Genomic DNA, 22,131 nt, shown 5'->3' with positions numbered 1-22,131 from the left:
ATATTTTTCAAATAGAGTTGATTTGTTTGAACTTATAAACTTCTCAATAGCGAATTATTTTAAAATTATTATTGAGTTTTTCACAATTGTTTCTTGAAATTGACAGTGGTGATGACTTCTATTTTGAAATTTGATCAAGAAAAAATAACCTATACATTTGCCAAGAATGTGAATATTAGATCAAAGTTCTCTTTTAATAGTTAGAAATTAATACAAATAGTAGCAAGTACTTGTAGTAGGAACCACTTGTGAAAGTTTTTGCAAATAATTTATATATATTCCGCTCGATTCTCTTTTATTGGGGTTAAGGTTTTATAAAGAACTATTTAATGTTTTCTAGCGTTTCTATAGCGCACACAAGTAAACAAAGTTAAAATTCTTTATTGTTAAATCGTAAAAATTGTACTCTTTCACATTCTTTATTAATAATCCATAGAATTATTGAGTACTTGAAAATCTTTGTATCCAATTTTTTAATATAATACTCGTTCCATATGTTAGCATTAAATTTCATGTCTTTTAATGTTAGTTGATGCTCTTGACATTGTCTTGTTCATGACTACAACCATTGTTATAAAATCACATAAGTTATTAGCTATAAGAATTTTCATCATTCACATGAACATATTCCCAATATATATTGCAAATTTTAATGCCTACACAAGTAAACTCCCATTTTAAAATGGATTGACCATTCTATTAGTTGTAACAATGATACTTTCAATGTGAAAAAAATATTCGTGTGGACAACATGGTTCTTCCAAAGATGCATAAATGAATAATCCTAGGTGAGCAACCTTCTCCAAATGTCACCTTTAAGCCTTTATCTTGAAAGTCAATCACTTGATCTAAAGAGTGTAAGCTATGTGACAATGTGTTTATCGCTATTCCATCAATAGTGTTTTAGAATTGTTGTTAGATATTGGCATCTACTTATGTATATATCAGTTGTTGTATTTGCCTATCGATCAATACAAACTTATGTTATGGAATTTTTACAATCCATTGATTTGTTAACTTGGAAGTACCTTTTGAGTGGTTGCGATATTTGTCATAACACATCACACTTCATAATCTTGTATAACCATCATACACCAATTTAAGAATACGTGCAATTTATGTTATTTGATTACTCAACCTCTAAATTTATATATTTAGAGTTATTTGTGATATTTGAATCTCTATATAAGTATGTTTTCTCATTTTAAACAATTTCTATATTATCATTACAAAACCCATCACTATTACTTTTGTCTAAGTGGTATTGCTTGGTTGAAGCACTCCTTGGTCACATCACATAAAGGAGAGCAAGGAGATGTTACTTCTCAAAACAACAATTGGATGTGAGAAAGTTCACTTAAAGATATTTTCATTGCATTCGTGTATTCTCTTCTCAAAGAATCATCAAACATTATCGATCAATTTTAAACAATACCCATGACAACAATTTTGTATTCACAAATTATTATCTTGCCTCCAATTCAAATTTGATTACAAAATTGGTTCACAATTTAAGGTTACAAATTTCACAATTGTACAAACGACAACTAAAGCCAATAAGGTTGTAGCTTAGTGATGAGAGGGGTGCATGTTTTCAAATCCTAGGTAGGCTTCTGGCAACATAACCATCATCTATTTGCAATACAAAATAGAGAAGTGAAACATTCCAATTTTAGACACCACATTCAAATGTGACTTTTCTTAGTACCATCACATTATAGATGGTGGTCACTTAACAAGATATGTTTCTTGACAATTTGAAATATTCCATTGTCTTACAAAGGAGACATTTTGACAATAGTGGGAGACATTCAAGTCATAAAGCTTTGTCATCCATATCCAAGTCCTTATAGAGGGGTGATCTAGTCATTAAAGCCATTCTCTTTTACATGCCCTACAAAAATCCAACGGATACTCTTTTGAATACCTTTATCTCAATTCTAAACAAAAGCCAAGATGAAATATTACAAAGGGCTACTTCATCATAAACAATCGCTAGAATATCAAAGAGATTTCTAATTCCAAATGAGACCAATGGATCAAACAATCAATAGAAATATTCTTCTCATTTAAATCAATATCTCTATACCTTCGCATCTTTGATAGAGAAATGTACCTCTTACGATAACAATACTTGACCTTCTTAAAACACCTACACATTGAAAATCCTTCATTTCTACAAAGGGACCTTCATCTGCTTTTCCTTCATTATTCGCTGGCATGTAATCCTCCAGCATTATTTCACTTAACCAATGGCATATTGTTTAAAGGTCACTAAGGTCAACATGAAAATAAGCGTCCATCTCCATTTTAGGCATTATATTTCCTTAACCACTAAACTATTCTAAGCACTTCTGGCACATCAACCCACCCAAAGTGGCATCTCATTTAACATGCAAGTACTACTATATCATGACCACACATTGTTTTCTCAATTTCAGGTCTGTTTTTCCTTCCCCATCTTGAGTTAAATTCTCCCCCATGCACAAAGGAGCCGGGAATTTTTCACTATCATTCGAGACAGTATGAGTTGCATGCAAATGCATTATTTTCAAAGGGTTCTCAAACGTTTAGGCCAAATCCAAATTCAAGATTGATCCCTTTTTCAAAGCAGCCCAAAAATCCCTTCTCAAGTACCTTAATAACATTTCCACTCTTTTAAGTATTTACACATGATTATTGAACCACCAAAAATAGTTGAAATATATGGATATCACCTAAGAGTCCAAGCCAACTAAATTCTGAAAAACACAGATATTGTCATTAAAGCACCTACCTTCTTTATGGTAATGGTAGTAAAATTGTGGGGCTGTAGCAAAGAGATTTGGTTACATGGCTTTAAATGCACCTCTTGGATGTAAACAAAACAATTATTCTAGCATGTGCGCATGCATGCACATGTATACATGCATTATGTACTTGGATAAATGGGTGAAACAATATCATTTGCATGGCAGACAATCACAAGCAGGTGGTAAACTATGACACAGCTTTTGCTAATGATTAGCCCTTTTTCGGCAAACCTATTTAGAGCAACCTGGCAGCAACTATGGAGGCTTTATGTTCATAAAGCATGGCTGCTGGGGTAAGAAAACTTTCTTAAAATCTAAATTCTTACCTGTTAAATAATGCAATAAGATCTCTTTTGTATGGTCAAGCAAAACAAGTCCACATACCTATAATTAGGCACCTTTGATATCCTAGTGGCTCAAATATCTCTGAACAGAAAAGATAAGAGGATACTGGAATGACTTGGCACCAGGAAACCTTTTGAGGTCTTAAGAACCAGGGCCAAAGATTGGTGATGGCCCTACCACATACATTTATGCTTCTGTTGGGGACGCATATAGGCATACAAGTGCTATGATTTTTCCATTAATAGGCAAAACAAAGCCACATCACTAGACTTTTCTTCAACAAAAATCACCCACAGGCGTGTCATCTGTGTGTGTATGCCACGTGAGAGTCCCATAACAATCAAAAGACTTCTAGCCACACCCCATGGGCAATTCTCAGAGCAAGTAACATCTATTTCCATGCTGGAAAATGAGCAAAATACCACAAAAGGGCATCAAACAGTGTATTAACTATACCTCCAGGTAGGTCTGTACAAGAGTAGACAGAGTCATGCAGATCTTTTAAATCTAAAGATTCACGAAACATTCTAAACTTGTAGGACCTACAAATCTGCCTCCAAACTAGCCATGTGTTCTATCACATTGTATTCAATTTGCAAGGGCAAACAGGGGACATTAACAATATAGTGACACATTAATATGCAGGTCAGAAAAGAGAACTCTTCCAATAAAACTTCTTTAGCACATTAACCTACTGTTTGAGCCCATGCAGTCATAGTTGTCTTAACAGTGGCATGCACCTGCCCAAGTACTTACTAGTTGAATACAGACATCTTCAGAACTGAAATGGAATCCTCATACAGCCCTAAATAAAAATCAAAACTCAGAAATACTTCCTAGGAGCGGCCAAATCTTTTTCCTGTGCAACTGGATAAATAATGGGAATACTGTGTCAGCAAAGCTAATACAATTGGTGCACCAATCCCTGTGAGGAGGATCACAAAACAATATGCCTGACACTTATCACTACTTGATGGATATGTAACATTATCATCCTCTGGATTACCTAGTTTGAACAACTCTGCTGACATCTTCAAATTCTAGTTTCCAAGCAGTAGGAAATATCATGTATCCATAATGCTCCTCAACTGTTGAGATTGGGTGTCTGTTGATAAATTCTACCACCTGCACTCCTAGCATATGACGAAATGTTCAAAATATGGAAGAAAACGCCAGCCACTGGCCTTCACATTTTGCAGATTGAATAGCCAGATCTGAATGTCTTCAATCAGAAATACTTTAATGAGACTGACTTCATAATAAAGTTCACTTTCTACCTCAATTTGCAGACCTTTTAATAGGTTGTAGCAGAAATAAAATATATTTTGACATGATCACTAAACCCTCGAGCACATAGTCCTAAAGCACCCTGTTTTTTCAAAAAAAAAAAAAGAGGGAGAGAAAAGGACTCTAAACTCCACTAAAGCAAAACCATGATTGTTAAAGACGAGAGAACTTTTGCCAGTTGCTGGTCATCTTCCTCTCCACTCATATCACATCAGATACATTAATCTAATTAAAGGAAAACCAGAAAAGAGACTAACCCAAGAAAAGTTCGAGAAAGAGAACTCAATTAGCAGTGCAGATCCTCATCTTGTTACTTCTTTCCTTGACCTTTTCCAAATGATTTTAAGAGAGTCTCCTTATCAACATTCCGAAAAGCATCTTGGACATCATCATAAAAGCCATCCCATTTTTCCTGCAACAGCCAAGCATGGTGAGGCAATAGTCATGTTACTTTGATTGCAGAAAAATGTTCAGAGTCGCTCTGGCATACCTTGAAATCTTCACTCCATTCTTCCTCAAAGTCAGCACCAAGGGCAAATTCACCAAGATCATCACGGTACCATCTCCCAGTATAGGTCACAAATTCCATCACTTCCTCTACATCTAGCACTTCCCAAGGACGAAGACCAGGAATTACCTGTGCTAGCTTTTTCCTACAAAAGTTTGAAACAAGAGAAGACAGTTACTGATAAAATTATGACTAGCTGGTTCCAATTAGCATGCACATAGACAGGCATAGTTACTAGAATGGCAGAACACTCCATACATAGTTATTAGAATGGTGGAACCTACACGGCTTGATTATGTCCAGACCACGTCCAAAAATTGAATATGCAAGAGCATAGACTTAAACAAGCAGTAAGCACATAGATAAAGTTGCACATACAACATGACACAAACGATATGAATATAACACGAAAACCTAGAAGGATAGACATCAAGCTCACTCCCAACAGTAGAGCCAAAATGGGCTCAACCCCAAGCCTAAACCAGCAAGCTAGCAGCATATCACACCAAGCTCTCATCACAAGGATTAAGTCCAAATTGTGGTGATTGCACCAGATGCCATCCAAATGAGCCCTCTAGTGATCCAAGGTCAGTGGCTGGCAGCTGCTGCGGGCACCGATCCTCAATATCCACAAATATAACAATGTACAGTAAGTAGTTTCAGTTTGTACTCACAGAATCACAAGGGCTTTCCCACATTGTGGAAAAAATGCATATTGCATCAATCTGCTGATTTGCCAGTTTCAGCATCATGTGGAGATTGCTGCTTTCCTTCCGGTTCCAGTCTTTTACATGCGGAAGATTGGTGCTTTCTAATCTATATCTGAAATCTGGATCTGTATAAGCTTTATGTTGTCTACATCTATTTCTAAGTCAAATTGACATCAGGGTAGGAAATCGATATTTCCCTCATGAACAAGTCTCTTCGTGATTTCTAATACAGCTCCTACATTCCAGCTCATACTTAACATCTTTTAGCCCAGAAAAAAGGATTACCATAGCTCTATTCTAACACTAAGAAGCTACAAGACCTGGACATGCGAGCCTCTCATCTAAGGAGCTTTTGCAGATATGGTTCAGAGAAAAAGCATGAAGATTAGACCCCTATCTTACATACAGCATAAGGTGATAAAGCTTTAAGAAAAGTCACCTCATATGATATGGAATGAACTTGTCTGGGAAATATTTATTCTGATCTTCCTCCAGAATCGTGGTAAACTCAGAGCCACCAGCCCACAGAAATAGACTATGGCTGGGGGAGCGTTCCCCGGGCCAAATCCCATTATTGAGCCTTAAAACAGCCCTTTCTCTCTCTCTTTTCTCAATAGCTTCATCTTGTAACTGCTTGTAGCTTTTCTTTTCATGCCCTTTTCTAGGGGTCCACAGAGGAAAACCTTTTGCAATTTTGTGCACCAGGTCGGATCCTAATGCTGCTAGCTTCACTGTGAACAAAATAGAAGGACCAGTCAACAGAAGGTTACCTTAAAATCCACTTACAGTCCATAATATATAAGAGAAGGATGCCACATAGAATAAGAGACTACAAAAAGGTGGGATGGAAGGCACATTAAGCCACAAATAGCAGGGCTTTCAACAGATCTCATAGGTTGAACGCGACCACGTTGCATCCAAGGTACAACACAGCATGACAAAAGCTCAACTTATAGTCAAGTTTTCCATGAATGAAAATGAACATGCAGAAAGATCATGCATAAATATTAAAATTCACCATAATCGAACACACCAACCAGATTACAATATATGCATTTACCTAGGCACTTCCGGTTTTAAATACATGTAGGACTTATTGACCGATCAAAAACTAACAATTAAGAAATATAAGATAAGAGTACCGAACACACAATGAACCTGTTCCTAGACATGATTGACCTTACCTTGACAGTATAGACAACTAGCATTTGTGTGCACACCAAGAAGGAATCTAGATCTAAGGATGAACAATCAAGGCATTTGACTAAGCATCACAAACAAAGGATATGAAAAACTCTTTTGAATTTGATTGCTTTCTCTACTAGAGGCACTTAGAATTTGACTGGAATGCTTTTGCAGAACATCCATGCGCTTGCTTGAGAAATGTTTCATAAGGTCCTTTAAAGTAACTTGCAAAGTTTAATACAAGAATTTTTCGTATTTGCATCCCTTGATTCAATATAAGTGTTATAGCAATGCTTGAAACCATAGAACAAGCCAATGATTGCTAAAGCCCAGCACTCTTATACTACACAAGCCAATCAGAAGCATAAAGCAGTGGAATTTCAAAAAAGTTACATTGCTTGGTTAGAGAAGGAAAGAGAAGATTATAAAAGGTTGAGAGAGAGTCATCCACCCTGTTTATGACCAACCTCCACTCTCAGGAGAAGAAACAGAAATTTCACGACTTCAAAGAATAGTTAACACGTCATTTGACAATGCCTTGCCACATCAACCACAATATGCACAACGTATACACATGCGCCTCTCTACCCTAGCAATCACAATCAACCTAAGTACCTACCTATACATAAGCTTTATAGACTAGCACATAAACATCCATATTTTAGGCAGCAGATCATTTTTTCAATTGTTAGCATTAAGAAGACTTAACACAATGGAAGCTTACTGTCTGGTGTTTCGACACATGTCTGAAGTCCATACACCATGCTTATAGGTGCCCATTCATCTAAGTCATCCCCCCAAATAAATGTATTCTTGTCAATTATCCCTGCTGCCCAGGCTGTCTTGAGGTTGACAAGCTCCATTGGGCCCCTGGTTCTTCCCAAACGATCCTTGTAATACCATCCACCAGATCTCATCACAACTGCAAATGGAAGCAAGCAAGATTTGGTATAGATTTGAATTGAATAAATAGTATACGATACACATATAAAGGCATACATGCCCTCAAAATCAAGATTTAAATAGGCTTTCAAAGTAGCAAACAAGCAGAAAGTAACTTTCAAAGTTCTCTATGGAGTAGTCATCCTAAAAATGCTCGTTTACCAGAAGTGCAACTTTGGTGATGAACTAGGCCAGTACCTGCAAGCAGCTTCAAGAACCATGAAGGACGTTGAAGTTTCCATCCTGCTAAACTACTGCAAGCACTAGAGGAGGGAGGAGGGAGGAGGGAGGGGGACATTGGGAGGGAGAGACACATTTGTTCATGCATGGGTGCATGTCTGTGTGTGTGTGTGTGTGTGTGTGTGTGTGTGTGTGTGTGTGTGTGTTGTATCCACTTATCTAACAATCACAGGGACACATTGTTAGGTGTGACCGTCCATGTATTATAGAATATACGCATACTTCAATGGCTCACACCATTTAATGTGTGTGAACAGGGGCCAAGGCCAAGTCAGTTGATGATGTGGCATGTATGCATTAAACTTACTAAGGGATTATTAAGCAGTGCCAAGGCTGAGAGGGAATCACCGACTCATTCACATTTTCTCTTCTTCTGTTCTGTGCTGAAACCCTTATTTCAGATCAAACCAACAAAACATTAATAGTTCATCTATGATACCATATCCTAAATAGGGAAGCACTGTTGCGCAAAACAGCCCATTAAATCAGTAGGGCGAGTTAGATACCTATAAAAATTGCAAGTTACATTCTAGCACAATTTTCAGATCTGTGACACAGAAATGTAGAATCATGCAAGAACTCAAAACACTTCTTTTTATTTGAGTGCCGAGCAAAGCAAACACTTCACTTATAGGAGGAATTTCACAGTCAGTGGAAAACCATACACTTGAGTCGCAAGTTAAACTCAATTTAGAGTAACTTTCATGTCTATTACAAGGAAAGTTGGCTTGATCCAGTCACTCTAAGAAGAGGAAGTGCATCATAATTGCATTTGCGTGAAGTACTGATTGCTGTCCCTTAAAATGTTGTGTTTGGTCAAGCCAATGCATCTAGGACTTGATTTTTCCCTACAGCAGCTAAATTTGTCTCACAAGGAGCAGGGTGAAGGCCAATTCCCCAAGCAAACCAAGGGACAAATTAGTTTGAAGGCTTGCTGATCATTAATGACAAGAAGTAGCACTTGGATTAGCAGAGGAGATCAGTGAGTCTCAATTGTACTCCATCCATTTGCAATAAAAGATAAGGAAATGCTGAAAGAGACACCAGTTTTGGGGCGAACAGGCTGTCCATTTTCCAAGAATTAAGAGGTAAAGTGTGCATTTCAATTAATGTGAATTAATTACTTGCTTTAATTACTGTTAAATCAGGTTATTACCACCCTATCCGAGGAGGAAGGCTGGCTTTAATCCCTCCGTCTGAGAGGGGTTACTCGTCTCTAGTGGCAAGCAATGATGGCTTGAATCTACCGAAGGTAAGGATGTCAAGCACAACAACGAGGTGGTGGGCATTGTGCTTTATGGAGTGTGATTGCCTAGTTTGTTGTGACCCCTCTAACTCATGGATGATGTAGCAGTGTAGTTATAGTAGTAGTGTCTAGTGAGCTAGCGCTGAAGAAATCTATAAGAACCTATTGGCTCATTGGCTCTAGCCCTATCTTTGTCCTACTCCTCGGAAGTTTCCCTTTATGTGTCTAGAGCCCCAATAATAACAATCCTAGGCATCTCTGATCCTCATACTCCATCACCCTACATGTGAAAAGATGACGTACCAGCGAGACAGTAGGGTTGGCAGAGAGGAACACGGAGTGAACTCGGCAAACATGGAGAAGAGAAGAGAAGAGAGAAGAAACTCTGATGAATGGAATGATGAAAATCTGAATCATAGAGTGAATGTGATACAAGGGAACAAGGGTGCCATAGCACAAGGAAGATGATGAAGACAGCCACTAACCACGAACCGCAATGTCCTCCTGAAGGGGTGTGAGGGTAGTGGAGAGGCTAGAGAGAAGAGGTGACGGACTGAATGAATCAGCCGTGAGGAATGAATGAGAGAGTGGCCTATTAATAGGAACAGTCAATCTAGGATGGCGGCCCTTTTTGGGGCTACAAACCCTAAATGCTAAAACGCAGAAACACAAGGACGCAAACTGCAAGTGAAGGGTGAAGGGTTTCTCAACACCCCCTCTCAGGCCCAAAAAGGGGAACAAGAGAAGAGTGAGGTGGAGAGGCAATGCTACATGCTGAAGAATGCTCATGCAGCAAGTGCCACTTGGACAGTGTCCCTCGTGGGGAAATTGTTCACTTGCCCAAGCGCCCTAGTACATAGATGATGAAAACATGCAATGCATAAGAGAAATATCGGACTTTGTGTGGTGCTGAGAACCATAAGGATATGCCCGTACTCAATCTTGGGAGGTGGCTCTGTGCTAACCAAGTGACCAAGGCAAGAAGATGTAGAGAACCCCTAAGATCCAAGATTTCCACCAGAAAGGGAACCTGCAGTAAAGACCAGTAGACAGAGTGAACTGGAGAAACCGAAACACAACCTCGGGAAAGAAGCCACTAGCTCCGTGCATCCATGCTGGAGGAATACGAATGCCTCATCACCAAGTCGCGGTTGGACCTCCGAGATCCCGATCTAGGTGGTACCTGAAGATCCTGGATATCAATGGAAGAGATGACTGGTTGAAGACAGTCACCCCAAGAAAGTAGAGGATGGGTGAAGAGCATCATGTGAAGTAGGTTCCCCCTCTAAGGTGGGAGGTGGAGAGGCCCCCGCTCAAGTCGAAGAAGAAGTAGATGCCCCCTCTGAGAGCAAAGAAATAGCATCCCCCTCTGAAGTAGATAAGGAATCCAAAAACTCATAGATCACAGACTCTGAAATGTCCGATGATGAAGGAAGTGCCGCCAGTTGTGCTGAAGAAGGTATCTGGGGTGCCGAAGAGCTCCTAGAGGTAGCCTCTCGAACCTAAGTAGTCGAGGCTGGGGAAGGGTGGGGCTCAAAATGAGCAAGAGGTGGGCAACAGTCAATGTCTCTCAATGGAGTAGACTAGATAGCCAAAGAAAAGGAAGGAGTCGAGCAACCATTGTCTCTTGAAGAAGCGGACTAATGACAAGACGGTATCAAACAATCACTATCTCTCGGTGGAGCGGACTGCAGAGCCGTAGATCGTGGAAGCCACTGTACTTGAAAATAAGTGAGAGAAGACTGCTGCTGGCATTGCGATGATCTCCAGGAGATTGTAGCGCCAATTGATCCTCCATGTGCTCGAAAGGACTTACTGCACATCGAATGCATCTTATTGCCTTGAGTATAGTACTCTGATAGCTGATGCAGAACGTTCTCTGTGGCCCAGAAAGAAAAGGTGGCACAAGGAGTGCCTGGTGGAAGTCGCATCTACTCTGGGGGGTGGGGAGCAAAGGTCGAAGTCGGCAAGCATCGGTGGTGTGTCCGGTGATGCCACAGTAGGAGCACCCAATAGTCTGGTCATCTATTGATAAAGAAGCCATGGATACCAGTGTGCCTTGCTGGAGAAGGAAGAGGTCAACCACCATGAACCATGAACCGCAATGTTCACCTCAAGGGGTGTGAGGGTAGTGTGAAGCACGAACCGCAATGTCCGCCTCAAGGGGTGGGAGGGTAATGGAAGGGCTGGAAGTGAGCTGCCAGTGGGAGGAGGATGCGACCAGCAGTAAGAGATTGCAACCAGTAGAAAAATGTAGGTGAGGGAAGAGAAAGACTAAAAATGCAAGCATCAGGAGAGAAAAAGACTAAAAACGCAAGCAAGACAGTCTGCAAGAGAGAGAAAGACTAAAAATGTGAGCAGTAGGTGAGAGAAAGACAAAAAACGCAAGCAGGACAGCCTGTAGGAGAGAAAAATACTAAAAATGCAAGCAACAAGAGAGAGAAAGACTAAAAATGCAGGCAGGAGAACTGTGATGACGTGGCAGGCTGTACGGCAGCAGGTCTGCACAGGAACAGCAGTCGCCTTGCTGGAATCAACTCCACTGGTAGGAGGATGCGACCAGCAATAAGCGATTGCAGCCAGTAGAAAAACATAGATGAGGAAAGAGAAAGACTAAAAATGTAGACAAGAGGAGAGAGAGAGACTAAAAACGTAGGCAAGGTAGTCTGCAGGAGAGAGAGACTAAAAACGTAGGCAGTAGGTGAGAAAAAGACAAAAAATGCAAGCAGGACAGCCTGTAGGAGAGAAAAATACTAAAAACGCAAGTAGGACAGCCTGCAAGAGAAAGAAAGACTAAAAACGCAGGCGGCAGGAGAGAGAAAGACTAAAAACGCAAGCAACAAAACTGTGATGATGTGGTAGGCTGTACGGCAACAGATCTGCACAAGAATAGCAATCGCCTAGCTAGAATCAGCTCCAAATTGCGTGAAGAGGGCTGGAAATCAACGCCAACTGATGGAGACAGCAATGGACAGCTTCAGCTGAGATGTACTCCGCGAACGGGGTGTGGACAACAAGCTAAAACCCTGAAATCTGCAAAAACGAGATTTTGATACAACGGAAGAAGAAAAGAAGTGGATGCCGAATCCGCCACCGGTCTTTGCCTTCACTGGAGTGGAGGATTTTCGCCGCTAGGAGAGCAAGTCCAGCTCTGATACCTTGTCAAAAGATGATGTACCAGTGAGACAGTAGGGTTGGCGGGGAGGAACACGGAGTGAACTCGGCAAACATGGAGAAGAGAAGAAAAGAGATAAGAAACTCTGCTGAATGGAATGATGAAGATCTGAATCATGGAGTGAATGTGATACAAGGGAACAAGGGTGCCGTAGCACAAGGAAGATGATGAAGACACCCACAAACCACGAACCGCAATGTCCTCCTGAAGGGGTCTGAGGATAGTGGAGAGGCTAGAGAGAAGAGGTAACGGACTGAATCAACCGTGAGGAATGAATGAGAGTGGCCTATAAATAGGCACAATCAGTCTAGGATAGCGCCCCTTTTTGGAGCTGCAAACCCTAAACGCAAAACGCAAAAACACAAAAACGCAAACTACGAGTCGAGGGTGAAGGGTTTCACAACACTACAGAGACGCCCAAACCCCTCCCAAAAAAGGCAATGAAATCTCCCTATGATCTTAAGATTTATAATATGCAGTAGATCTATAAATAAAGTGCTCCTCTGACTCCACCTCCTAGTAACATAACTCTCAAATACATGCATCCTCAAACATGTATGTACCATCCAATCTAAATCCTAAGCTGGGGTGATGATGTCTATGTCTATCTAATGGCACTACGTTACACATATCCAGTGGAAGTGAACATCCATGCATGCTAGCCTGACAATGAATCCATCTACCGACACATGTAAGAAATTATGTCAATATTGTGTCATAATCATGCCAAGAGGATCTAGGGGGTGCACCCATGTACAATCTCTATCCATCTTTGCAATATTTGACTTGATAATTTGATTCCGCCCTATATGAATGAGATCTAAGTATCGGCAATCCAAGCTCTACTGTAGTGGTGGAAGTGCATCCATGTCTAATCCATGTGTCTTAGTCAATAACAGCATCTCTATATACCAACATCATATCTTCCCACTCTTTGCTAACCGTCCAAAGGAAGTCAATGCCAATTGCCATTGTCTATATCTAGGAAGCTTCCATATCCTCTATAAACAAATTACTAACAAAAATATTGCTTTCTTGATCACAAATGCTATTCCACCCTCTACTCTAATGTCAAAACGAGAGAATGAAAGCACAACCCTAAGGTACTACAGTACCAAACCCTAATGGGTGGTCAAATAGGGAAAAAATGTTGCTAAACATTAAATAGAAAGGAAGTGAGAGAGACTATTGGAATGTCATGTTCACTAATGTGAAAATGATCGATGAAAGTACTATAGTACCATACCCCTATTTGGTACTCACACAAGAAAAAGCTTTCTTGAACAAGAAGGTAAAAGGTACCCATGTCATTCACACCAAAACGACTAGAGACACAATAAGTGTAACAAACCTAATGGATGTTCACATATTTAAAAAATATTTCTCTAGTAAAAATGTTGAAAATGCCCATGTACATAGAGATGTTCACATCCAATTGACTAGAGAAATAAGAAAACTGTAATAAATCTAATGGGTATTCACAAAAGTATAAAATGCTTCTCTATCAAAAAGATTGAAAAGTGTTGATATATATGGGAAGCATTCACATCAAAATAACTAGAAAAACACAATTATTAGCAAATAAGTCAGCTCATGAGTAAGTTTGTGCATGTGTATATGTGGATTGGACACGGGAGATTATTTTAGGCTTTTTTTTTGCGCTTATTAAAACCAGCCTTTAAAAGCCCGAAGGGCAATAGACCACATTTTAGCAAACACTTAATTCAAATTAACAATAAATTTAGTAAGAAAAATTTACACATAATTGGAGATAAGAGTGCTCTTGGACTACGCATGATACCTATTGGTCCCAAAGCTTGGTGCCCCTTTTTTAGATTACTAATGTACGCTCAAAATTGGTTATAAATGGCTGTATTTCATTAATTTCTCACGACACAACTCATCCACGTGTGCACAATGACACTATGACCTTCAATGTTGACCTCTAACCAACTATAGAATGTTAAAAAGTGTGATCGAACACTTCAACTTGCCAAACCCTAAAAATTACAGCCAGCATTTGAACCCAATTTCGTGGAGCATTCACCTAGACAACTATCTTGCATGGTTTCATGCAACCCCACGTTGTTCCTCTCACAAACAGAGGGATTTCTCACAATGAAGCTTTGAGAACATCACTAATTGATCTCAGCCTATAGTGTTGTAATTACATGTTTTCCTAATATTTAGTTCAACAACAGCAGCATACCTTGTTGTATATGGAGTTACAAGGCTGCCCCATGTAATCCCCGTGCCAAGAGGAGAAGATTGGCTGCTGTCCACTGTCGATCCATGCTGTCAGCTCATATTCCATGGCTGAAACCTGTAATTTCTGTAACAAAGAAGAGAAGAATAATAGTCTCCAAACTCGGCCTGCTCAAAGTGAGAAAGGAGGAGCCTCTACTAGCCAAGATAAGCCTTCCAAATAACTAATCCATTGCTCCTCAATCTGATTTCGTTTTTTAATAAGTGCTAATTGATGAGTTTGTCATTAATCATAAAGTAAGCTGCTGATCAGACGAAACTTCAGCTCAAGGTCTGCTTAATCAATTAAATGCCCTAAGTGAGCTGCTACCTAAGCAAAACTTTCAATGTAACTCAATTCCAAAATGCAAACTTTCAATTTAATGAAAGTTTCACATTGCACATTGTTACTTTTGCCTTGCTCTTGTGCCACATAGCTCGTACACTTGTCCATTGCATGCCCAATGTCAAATCTTTCACAATCTGTGCAATGGTCACCATGTCAAAAGCTAGTAGTACCAAAATTAAAGCTCATTTTAATTAAAAATCTTCGTGAAATTTAATTAAATCATTAAGTTCATTTTGTATTCTAGTGACATACTCCCCTCTTAAAACATCACAAGCAACCCCAATCATATGCAATTATGATCTAACACAAATATATGTTTTTCAGAAACTAGGCATACTATTGTTATTGCATGTTTTCTAGCAACTAAGCATACTATCATTACTACATGTATTATCTCTGTAAAATTGTTCACACATATTTCCAAGTATCCAAGCATGCTGTTGTTACTCCATGTACTGCCAATTTACAATTATCTATACATGTTTCAAAGTAACCGAGAACATTGTTGTTACTCCATGTTTTAGTAATGTACATTTTTTCCCAAATGGTTGTTACTATCCTAGTATACAACCAATCACAACTATACAAATCCACAGTTATCAAAATGGTACTCACTGCACTAGTAAATAACCAAACATAACTATAGAAACATATGTGTCTAGTAAACTAATCATAGAAGAGCCTATGGAGAATCTAAAGATCTCCAAATGGCCTCTAGATATGTGAGCATATCTATACCAAGGAAGTAGAAGCATCATCCCCCTCCCCCCCCCCACCCGCTTGAGTATCATGCAATGCTTCAAATTTGCACTTTACTAAGCCTGACTAAGCTCAAAACCAAAGGCGGCTCCAATTGAAAAGCATCAAGATTCTCCTCCATCCATTTTGCATCAAGTGGTGCATAATTCTGAAACTTCACCACATAGCAAAACAAGACTTTACCCTTGACCTTCCTTTCCTTATGTGCCAATATCTCCTCCGAAACCAAGTTTTCATCACATTCCTCAACCTTTGGCTACATCTCATCATTAATATCCTCAAGCACATCAACATTAAAAGGCCTAAGAAGAATCACATGAAAAGTATTATGAATCGTCCAATGATTAAGTAGCTTCAATCTAGAAGCCACCTCATTGATCCTTTGCAATCCTTGAAAAGGCCCATAATACCTCGTGCTGAGTTTAGGGAAGAGATACTCTTTATCTTTCATTTTCTTTAACCTTGCCTTTTCAAAGCGTAACAACCAACCACCCTCTATAAATGCCAAAGCTCTACCGTGATGATTAGTTGCTTTCTTTTGCTTTTCTCGAGTCTTTTGTAGAGCTATCTTTACTTTAGTATGAGCTTCATTCTAACTCTCGACATACTTGTTGGCCTTGAACATCTTATCCTTTGTATGCAAAATGGGTGGGACTTTCTTCCACAATCTTAAATGATGCCTTGCCAGTGGAACTGTGCACTATGTTGCTATAAGCATACACATAGCATTTAACAAGATCTTAAGCCAATAGCATTTGCCTTTTCAAACTGCCTATTTGTCTATGGATGGAAAGAAAATAAGAACATTAGGCTCATACTTGTAACGGATGCTCAAGCAAGGATAGGCCTTCCATGAAGTTTCTAGAAGATTCAAGAACATTTTAGAACATTCTACAAGATTCACAGAAGTACTATACAATGCTAAGAAGGTTCTAGATAATTCTTTGGAATGTTCTAGAAGAGGCTTGCATCACACTTGCATTTGTTAGCAGTCATGATTGTCATGCCTTGTCATCTCCTGCCTGTAAGCCTCAGTCTGAGTCAAACGAGGACTTTAGGAGCCCTAACCTGTCTGTTACTTCTTTTGACGGAGGAGGTAGCTTATTCTAGAGCAATCACGTCATTACCTTTCAATGCATTTTTCTACACAAGAAGTACTTGACACTTTCTAAACCTTTTTGCTAGTTGAAAACCATCCCTGAAGGCCCTTTTAACCTTCTTGTTTTTCTTTGTGAAGATGGGCTTGTTGCCCTCAAGATGCATGGTATGTTTTAGCAATGCGTCTACTAGTGTTCACTACTACATTCTCAATAAGTTATGACAAGGTGGTTGCACTAGTTTCTGTGCAATAGTCGCGGATTTCCTTGGATAGACCACCAAAATGCTCTTCTATCTGCTCTAATATTATTAGCAGTCTAGTCAGCTCGTGTGAGTCTAGCACATGCTTGAAATTTCTAGGCATTTTAGGCATTTCATTATGGTCATTATGATGTGTATTTGGGTATTTATTGTTGCTGGCCAATCACCATTAAATACTGGCTTACCTGCTCCTATTTTGGCATTATTTTGTCCTTCGTATATGAGGCTTCCTCCTCATTCAATTACATCGTCACCTACACGTTCTGTGGAGAGAGGAAGCCAATGCCAATATCTACAAGCCAATGACTCATTGTTATACGTGTCATTCTCCTGTTTGGTATATGGGTTTCCACTTCCCGAGCATTCTTTTGAGTTCTCTTCTTTGCACTGCTCTTTTGTGTTTTTCTCTTTTGCCCTTGGGTTTACCAATTTATTACAACATCTGTTTATGCTTCCATTGCTGCATTCACTTCTTGTATGGTATCGAATTTCAGGATCTCTGCTTTGTGTGCTGATTTCTACTGATTACAAATCTGAGAATTCCTTCTGCTGATCAAGCGACCTCAACCTGCTGCAAATCGTGCTGTTTTCAGCCATACAGACCTACATTTGCTGCATTTAATGCATCCCCAGCCAACGTTTTTTCCTTCTACCTCTGCATTTTCAGTTTGTTGTCCACATGCTGCACTGGGCAGCTCATGTACTGCTGCTGACTGCTCAGCCTCCCTGCATTTTGCTCATTTGCTGATTCCTACAGTTTTGGGCAGCATATTCTGGCTGTTTGTCCGCAGATTTTTCTGATTTCAGCATGGAGATTTTTGTGATCAGCTCATACCCATTGCATGTGAACTCTATCATACAGTCTATGCTCTTGGTTTGGTTGTACTCTCTCTCTCCTCTTCTTTCCTTTCTTTTCTATTCCTATCCTCTCCAAATGGCTCCCCCTTGTTGTTCCACTCATGACAATTTACACGGCCCTGATTATCTCACATGGACTGCTGTCATGAAAGCTTGGTTTGTACAAAAGCAGCTATGGTACATTGAATCTAGAGGTTATGAGCGTCCTAACCATCCTAATCCTCTCCCAACTGATTTTGACGAGGACAACTAAGAAGAGTGTTAGATTTATTTATCCTCATGTGTAAACACACGTTGTGTAAAAGTGTGTGTTTAGGCGTGAACACCTTTTACACCACTTAGCAGTAAATAAGGGTCAAAGGTGTAGGTGGATACCTGTATATTCAAGCCCTACCACTTATACTTTCATCTCACTCATCTCACCTATCGCTATCAATCTATCTTTCACTTTGTGTAAACTTGCAAGAGTTCTCTCTCTCTCTCTCTCTCTCTCTCTCTCTCTCTCTCTCTCTCTCTCCACGGAGTTCCATCTGCCATAGCCTACTGATCACACACGTGAGCTCCATACCCACCAACAATGGTATCAGAGCAATCTCAAATGCTGCCAATTGTCACATTCATATTCCCTTGATAACTCAGCCTTGTGAGTTCATCAGTTGCTGCCCAAGACCCACCAACCTGCTTCAGAGCGTGTCTAGGGCTACTACACATTAACGTAGAAGAAGAAGAAGAAGAAGAAGCAAAAGAAGGGACACCCTTCTAGACTTGTTGTGCCACCATTGGTTCTAGTTGCACCCCATTCATTCTAATTCTGCCTGTTTTCTGGTTGTGATGCTCGATGACCCAATCTGCAAATGTTTGCCTAACTTTCCATTGTCATGCATCTACCACTAGGTCATACCCTACATTGGACCAAAGTGGATAAACATGGCACATGCTCAACCTATCATGGCATTCCCCATCAGTTCTATTGCCCAGTCGTCGGTGCCTATCAAACATATTTGCCACAATAAGCTACCCATCTTCTTGCCTTGCACATACCCTACAGTCCATCATTAGCCTATTATCCCACATCCACATCACCAACGTCTTCTTTCTGCCTCGACCAAACATTATTTTGGAGATAACTTTTTAATGAAAACTTAATTAAAGTTAAAGCATCCTTTTTGTTAGAGGCAATTCACATGCAATTTGGAGATTTTTGATTTCGATCAAAATTTCTCAAATTTTCTTCTCCGAACTTTGGGGCTTTTCATGTTCAAGCCCTCACCCATCAAATCGGAGCTTCCATCAATATGTCGAAGACCACCTTAGTACTCGCCTTTGATATTAGTCAAAAAATGACCCGCCAAGCATCCAATGCTTGGCAACGTCATCACAAGCAATCGACATTGATTGCAATGTCCACAACATCAGCATCAAGACAGGATTTTTTATCTCGATTTTTAAAAAATTAAAACAAAAAATATATTCTATAAAAATACATAAAATTTTAAATTTTAAAATTAAAATTTAGGTTATTGAAATTAGACAATGGTCATGCTCACGCCTGAGCTAAGACCTTTCCAACACTTACTAAAATTGGGTGGAATCCTCTTCCCGTATTTTAATCCAAAATGAGTTTTATTTCTTTCTGTTTCCTTTTCATCCAATTTACAAAGAAGTTATGTTTCAAGGGGGATTCTAACCACTTCGTGCATGACCTCTAAGTTGATCCTAAAAACTATAACCACGTATTTGGCCTCACATCATGTGCCCAATGCCTCTAAGCCACACTGGCTTTTGATTAGCCTCTGAGCCATGCACATGCACCTCTAAACCATATCTTACTTTGGTCCCTAAACTTCTCCATAAAGCATATCATGACCTACCTCGTGATGTATCTCTCTTACTTATGTATCTCCTTTTCCAAAATCATTATATGAAATTAGACACTACCTCTTCAAGGTAAGACCTTTCCTTTTTCTTTTTCGTATGATTCATGTCACAGGTTCAATCACCCATGACTTGAAGGAAGATAAGATTTTTCATTTTTCTTTTCGTAATGTTTCGTGTCACAGGTTCAATCATCCATGACTAGAAGGGAGCTTTGTTAGATTTATTTATCCCTATGGTGAACAAACATTATTGTGTGTGTAGGTGTGAACACTTTTTACACCACTTAGCATTAAATAAGGGTCAATGACATAGGTGGATACCTTAGCCTATATATTCAAGCCCTATCACTTATACTTTCATCTCACCTATCACTATTAATCTATCTTTCAATTTGTGTGTACTTTTAAAAGCTCTCTCTCTCTCTCTCTCTCTCTCCCTCTATGTGAAGCTTGCTGGTCACATACACAAAAGTATATTTACACCTTTTACACCACTTAGTATTAAATAAGGGTCAAAGGTGTAAGTGGATACCTTTGTCTATATATTTAGGCCTTATCACTTGTACTTATATCTCTCTCATCTCACCTATTACTATCAATCTATCTTTCAGATTATGTGTACTTACAAGAGGTTGAGCTCTCTCTCCCCCCATGGAGTTCCATCCGCCATAGCCTATTGGTCACACACGCAATCTCCATATCCAACAAAGAGACTGTGCTCACATGGGATACTAATGATTGTTGGGAATAAAGGCCTCGTGTCTTTAAATGTGCTCGGGTGTAAACACACCCTTAGCACTTGTACTTACACATATATGTCTATCTAAAAACCTAAAGGGACACACTCTCGTCATTGTACCTAAAATCGTGCACTCTCTGCTCTACTCTCTCTCACTCTGTCTATCTCTCCATGCGACTAAGAAACTCCTACTGTCTCGATCTTTGTGCGTGACTCGTCACTACAACTTGGTATCAAAGCTGCGGTTAAGGAGTTCGTATTTCTCAGAATTCGAGCAGGAGCTAGCAAGCAGGCGTGCAGGTCGTGAGGTCGTTTTCTGACCTAGCAAGCAGGCGAGAGGCAATCGGTTGCAGCAATTGACAATCAGTTGCAACAGCTAACGAACGACAAGCGACCAGATCTGAAGACACGCTGCAAGCAACCCCAGAGGACACGCTACAGACGAAACGGGCTGCAAGCGATAGTTCTCAGATATGTGACAAGTTAGCGACAACTGACTGGCAACAACTTCTGACTTGCAAGCGACAACTCCCGTGGCATCAGGCGACAATTTCTGCAAGGCGACAGGTCACGACGACAAGGGCCGGTCAACGGGAGCAGATTCATCATTTTCCTCTGCAAAATTTTTAAAATTTTTTCAAAGGTTCCTTGCAAACAAGCCCTTTGCTCATCACTGACGAGCATTCATGCGTGTAATCACAGTCAGGATTTTGGGCAGATTTAGGCCCAAAAATTTAGGGCTTTTCCCGAATTTGGGGATCTTAACGCAGAATTGGACAATCTGACTCAGAAATTGCAAAGTTGGTGCACATTTGCCCGGGAATTCTGGGGCTTTTCACATTTTAGTGAAATTCTTTCAATTTCACTAAAATTAGTGCACGCAAGACTTGGAAAATTTGGGGATTTGTCTAGATTTGGTCCGAGCAAGTTGCAACAATGATATCTGTCTCAAGAATTGCAGGAATTTGTGACATTTTGTCTCCGACATTTGGGGCTTTTCATGTACATGCACAAATTGGGCTGAAATTTACCCAATTTCTCGACATTGATGCACATTCAACCCCGTATAATTTGGGATTTTTGCAGTTTGGGCAAAATCTGTGCAGCATTTGGTCATTTTATGTACATGCAAGTTGAATTCCACGCAATTTGGACATCAACACTTGGTAAAACTTGGGGGTTTTGCTGAAATTGCTCTATTTTGGCAAATTTGGCTTGTTCTATGCATGACAGAGAAAATGCAAATGTGTGGTTGATGCTTTGAACACAAAAATTTTGGGACTTTTGACCGTTCGTGTCAATTTTTAAGCCCATGGGTACATGTACAACAGAAATTGCAGCTAAAATTTAGGATTTCTCATTTAATGTGATGCATATACGCTTGGAACAGCTGCAATCAGTTGTGGAATGCTGTAGCACATGGTTTGGTGCTTCTGAAAATTTAATTACAGATCTGAAATCTGTGCTTCTAAGTGGTCATTTATTGCTAGTTGATACTTGTTTGTACCTTGGTCAC

At 39.7% G+C, this 22,131-nt stretch overlaps 1 protein-coding gene across 9 annotated transcripts in view; it reads right to left on the bottom strand.

Annotated features, from left to right (window-relative positions):
- Positions 1-1,496: 1,496 nt before the first annotated feature.
- Positions 1,497-22,131, bottom strand: part of LOC148035720 (histone-lysine N-methyltransferase ATXR3-like protein) — a 35,610-nt gene continuing 14,975 nt past the window's right edge. Inside the window, exons 2-7 of one of the 9 annotated variants that reach the window (XM_087677731.1) lie at positions 7,552-7,749; positions 6,082-6,373; positions 4,915-5,077; positions 4,682-4,836; positions 4,144-4,262; positions 1,497-1,894 (exon numbers count right to left, since the gene is read on the bottom strand). In XM_087677731.1, the coding sequence (XP_087533857.1) occupies positions 4,735-4,836; positions 4,915-5,077; positions 6,082-6,373; positions 7,552-7,749 (755 nt within the window). In that variant the 3' untranslated portion in view covers positions 1,497-1,894; positions 4,144-4,262; positions 4,682-4,734. Of the gene's footprint in view, positions 1,895-3,855; positions 4,360-4,414; positions 4,507-4,681; positions 4,837-4,914; positions 5,078-6,081; positions 6,374-7,551; positions 7,750-22,131 lie in introns of those variants that run through there. The other 8 variants (XM_087677737.1, XM_087677732.1, XM_087677739.1 and 5 more) reach the window with 8 other exon arrangements.

The sequence above is a fragment of the Lygodium microphyllum genome, chromosome 5, assembly GCF_053477565.2.
Source record: "Lygodium microphyllum isolate KBCC chromosome 5, Lygodium_microphyllum_v1.1.10, whole genome shotgun sequence".
NCBI classification, from domain to species: Eukaryota; Viridiplantae; Streptophyta; class Polypodiopsida; order Schizaeales; family Lygodiaceae; genus Lygodium; species Lygodium microphyllum.
This window is presented reverse-complemented; position numbering and strand designations above follow the sequence as displayed.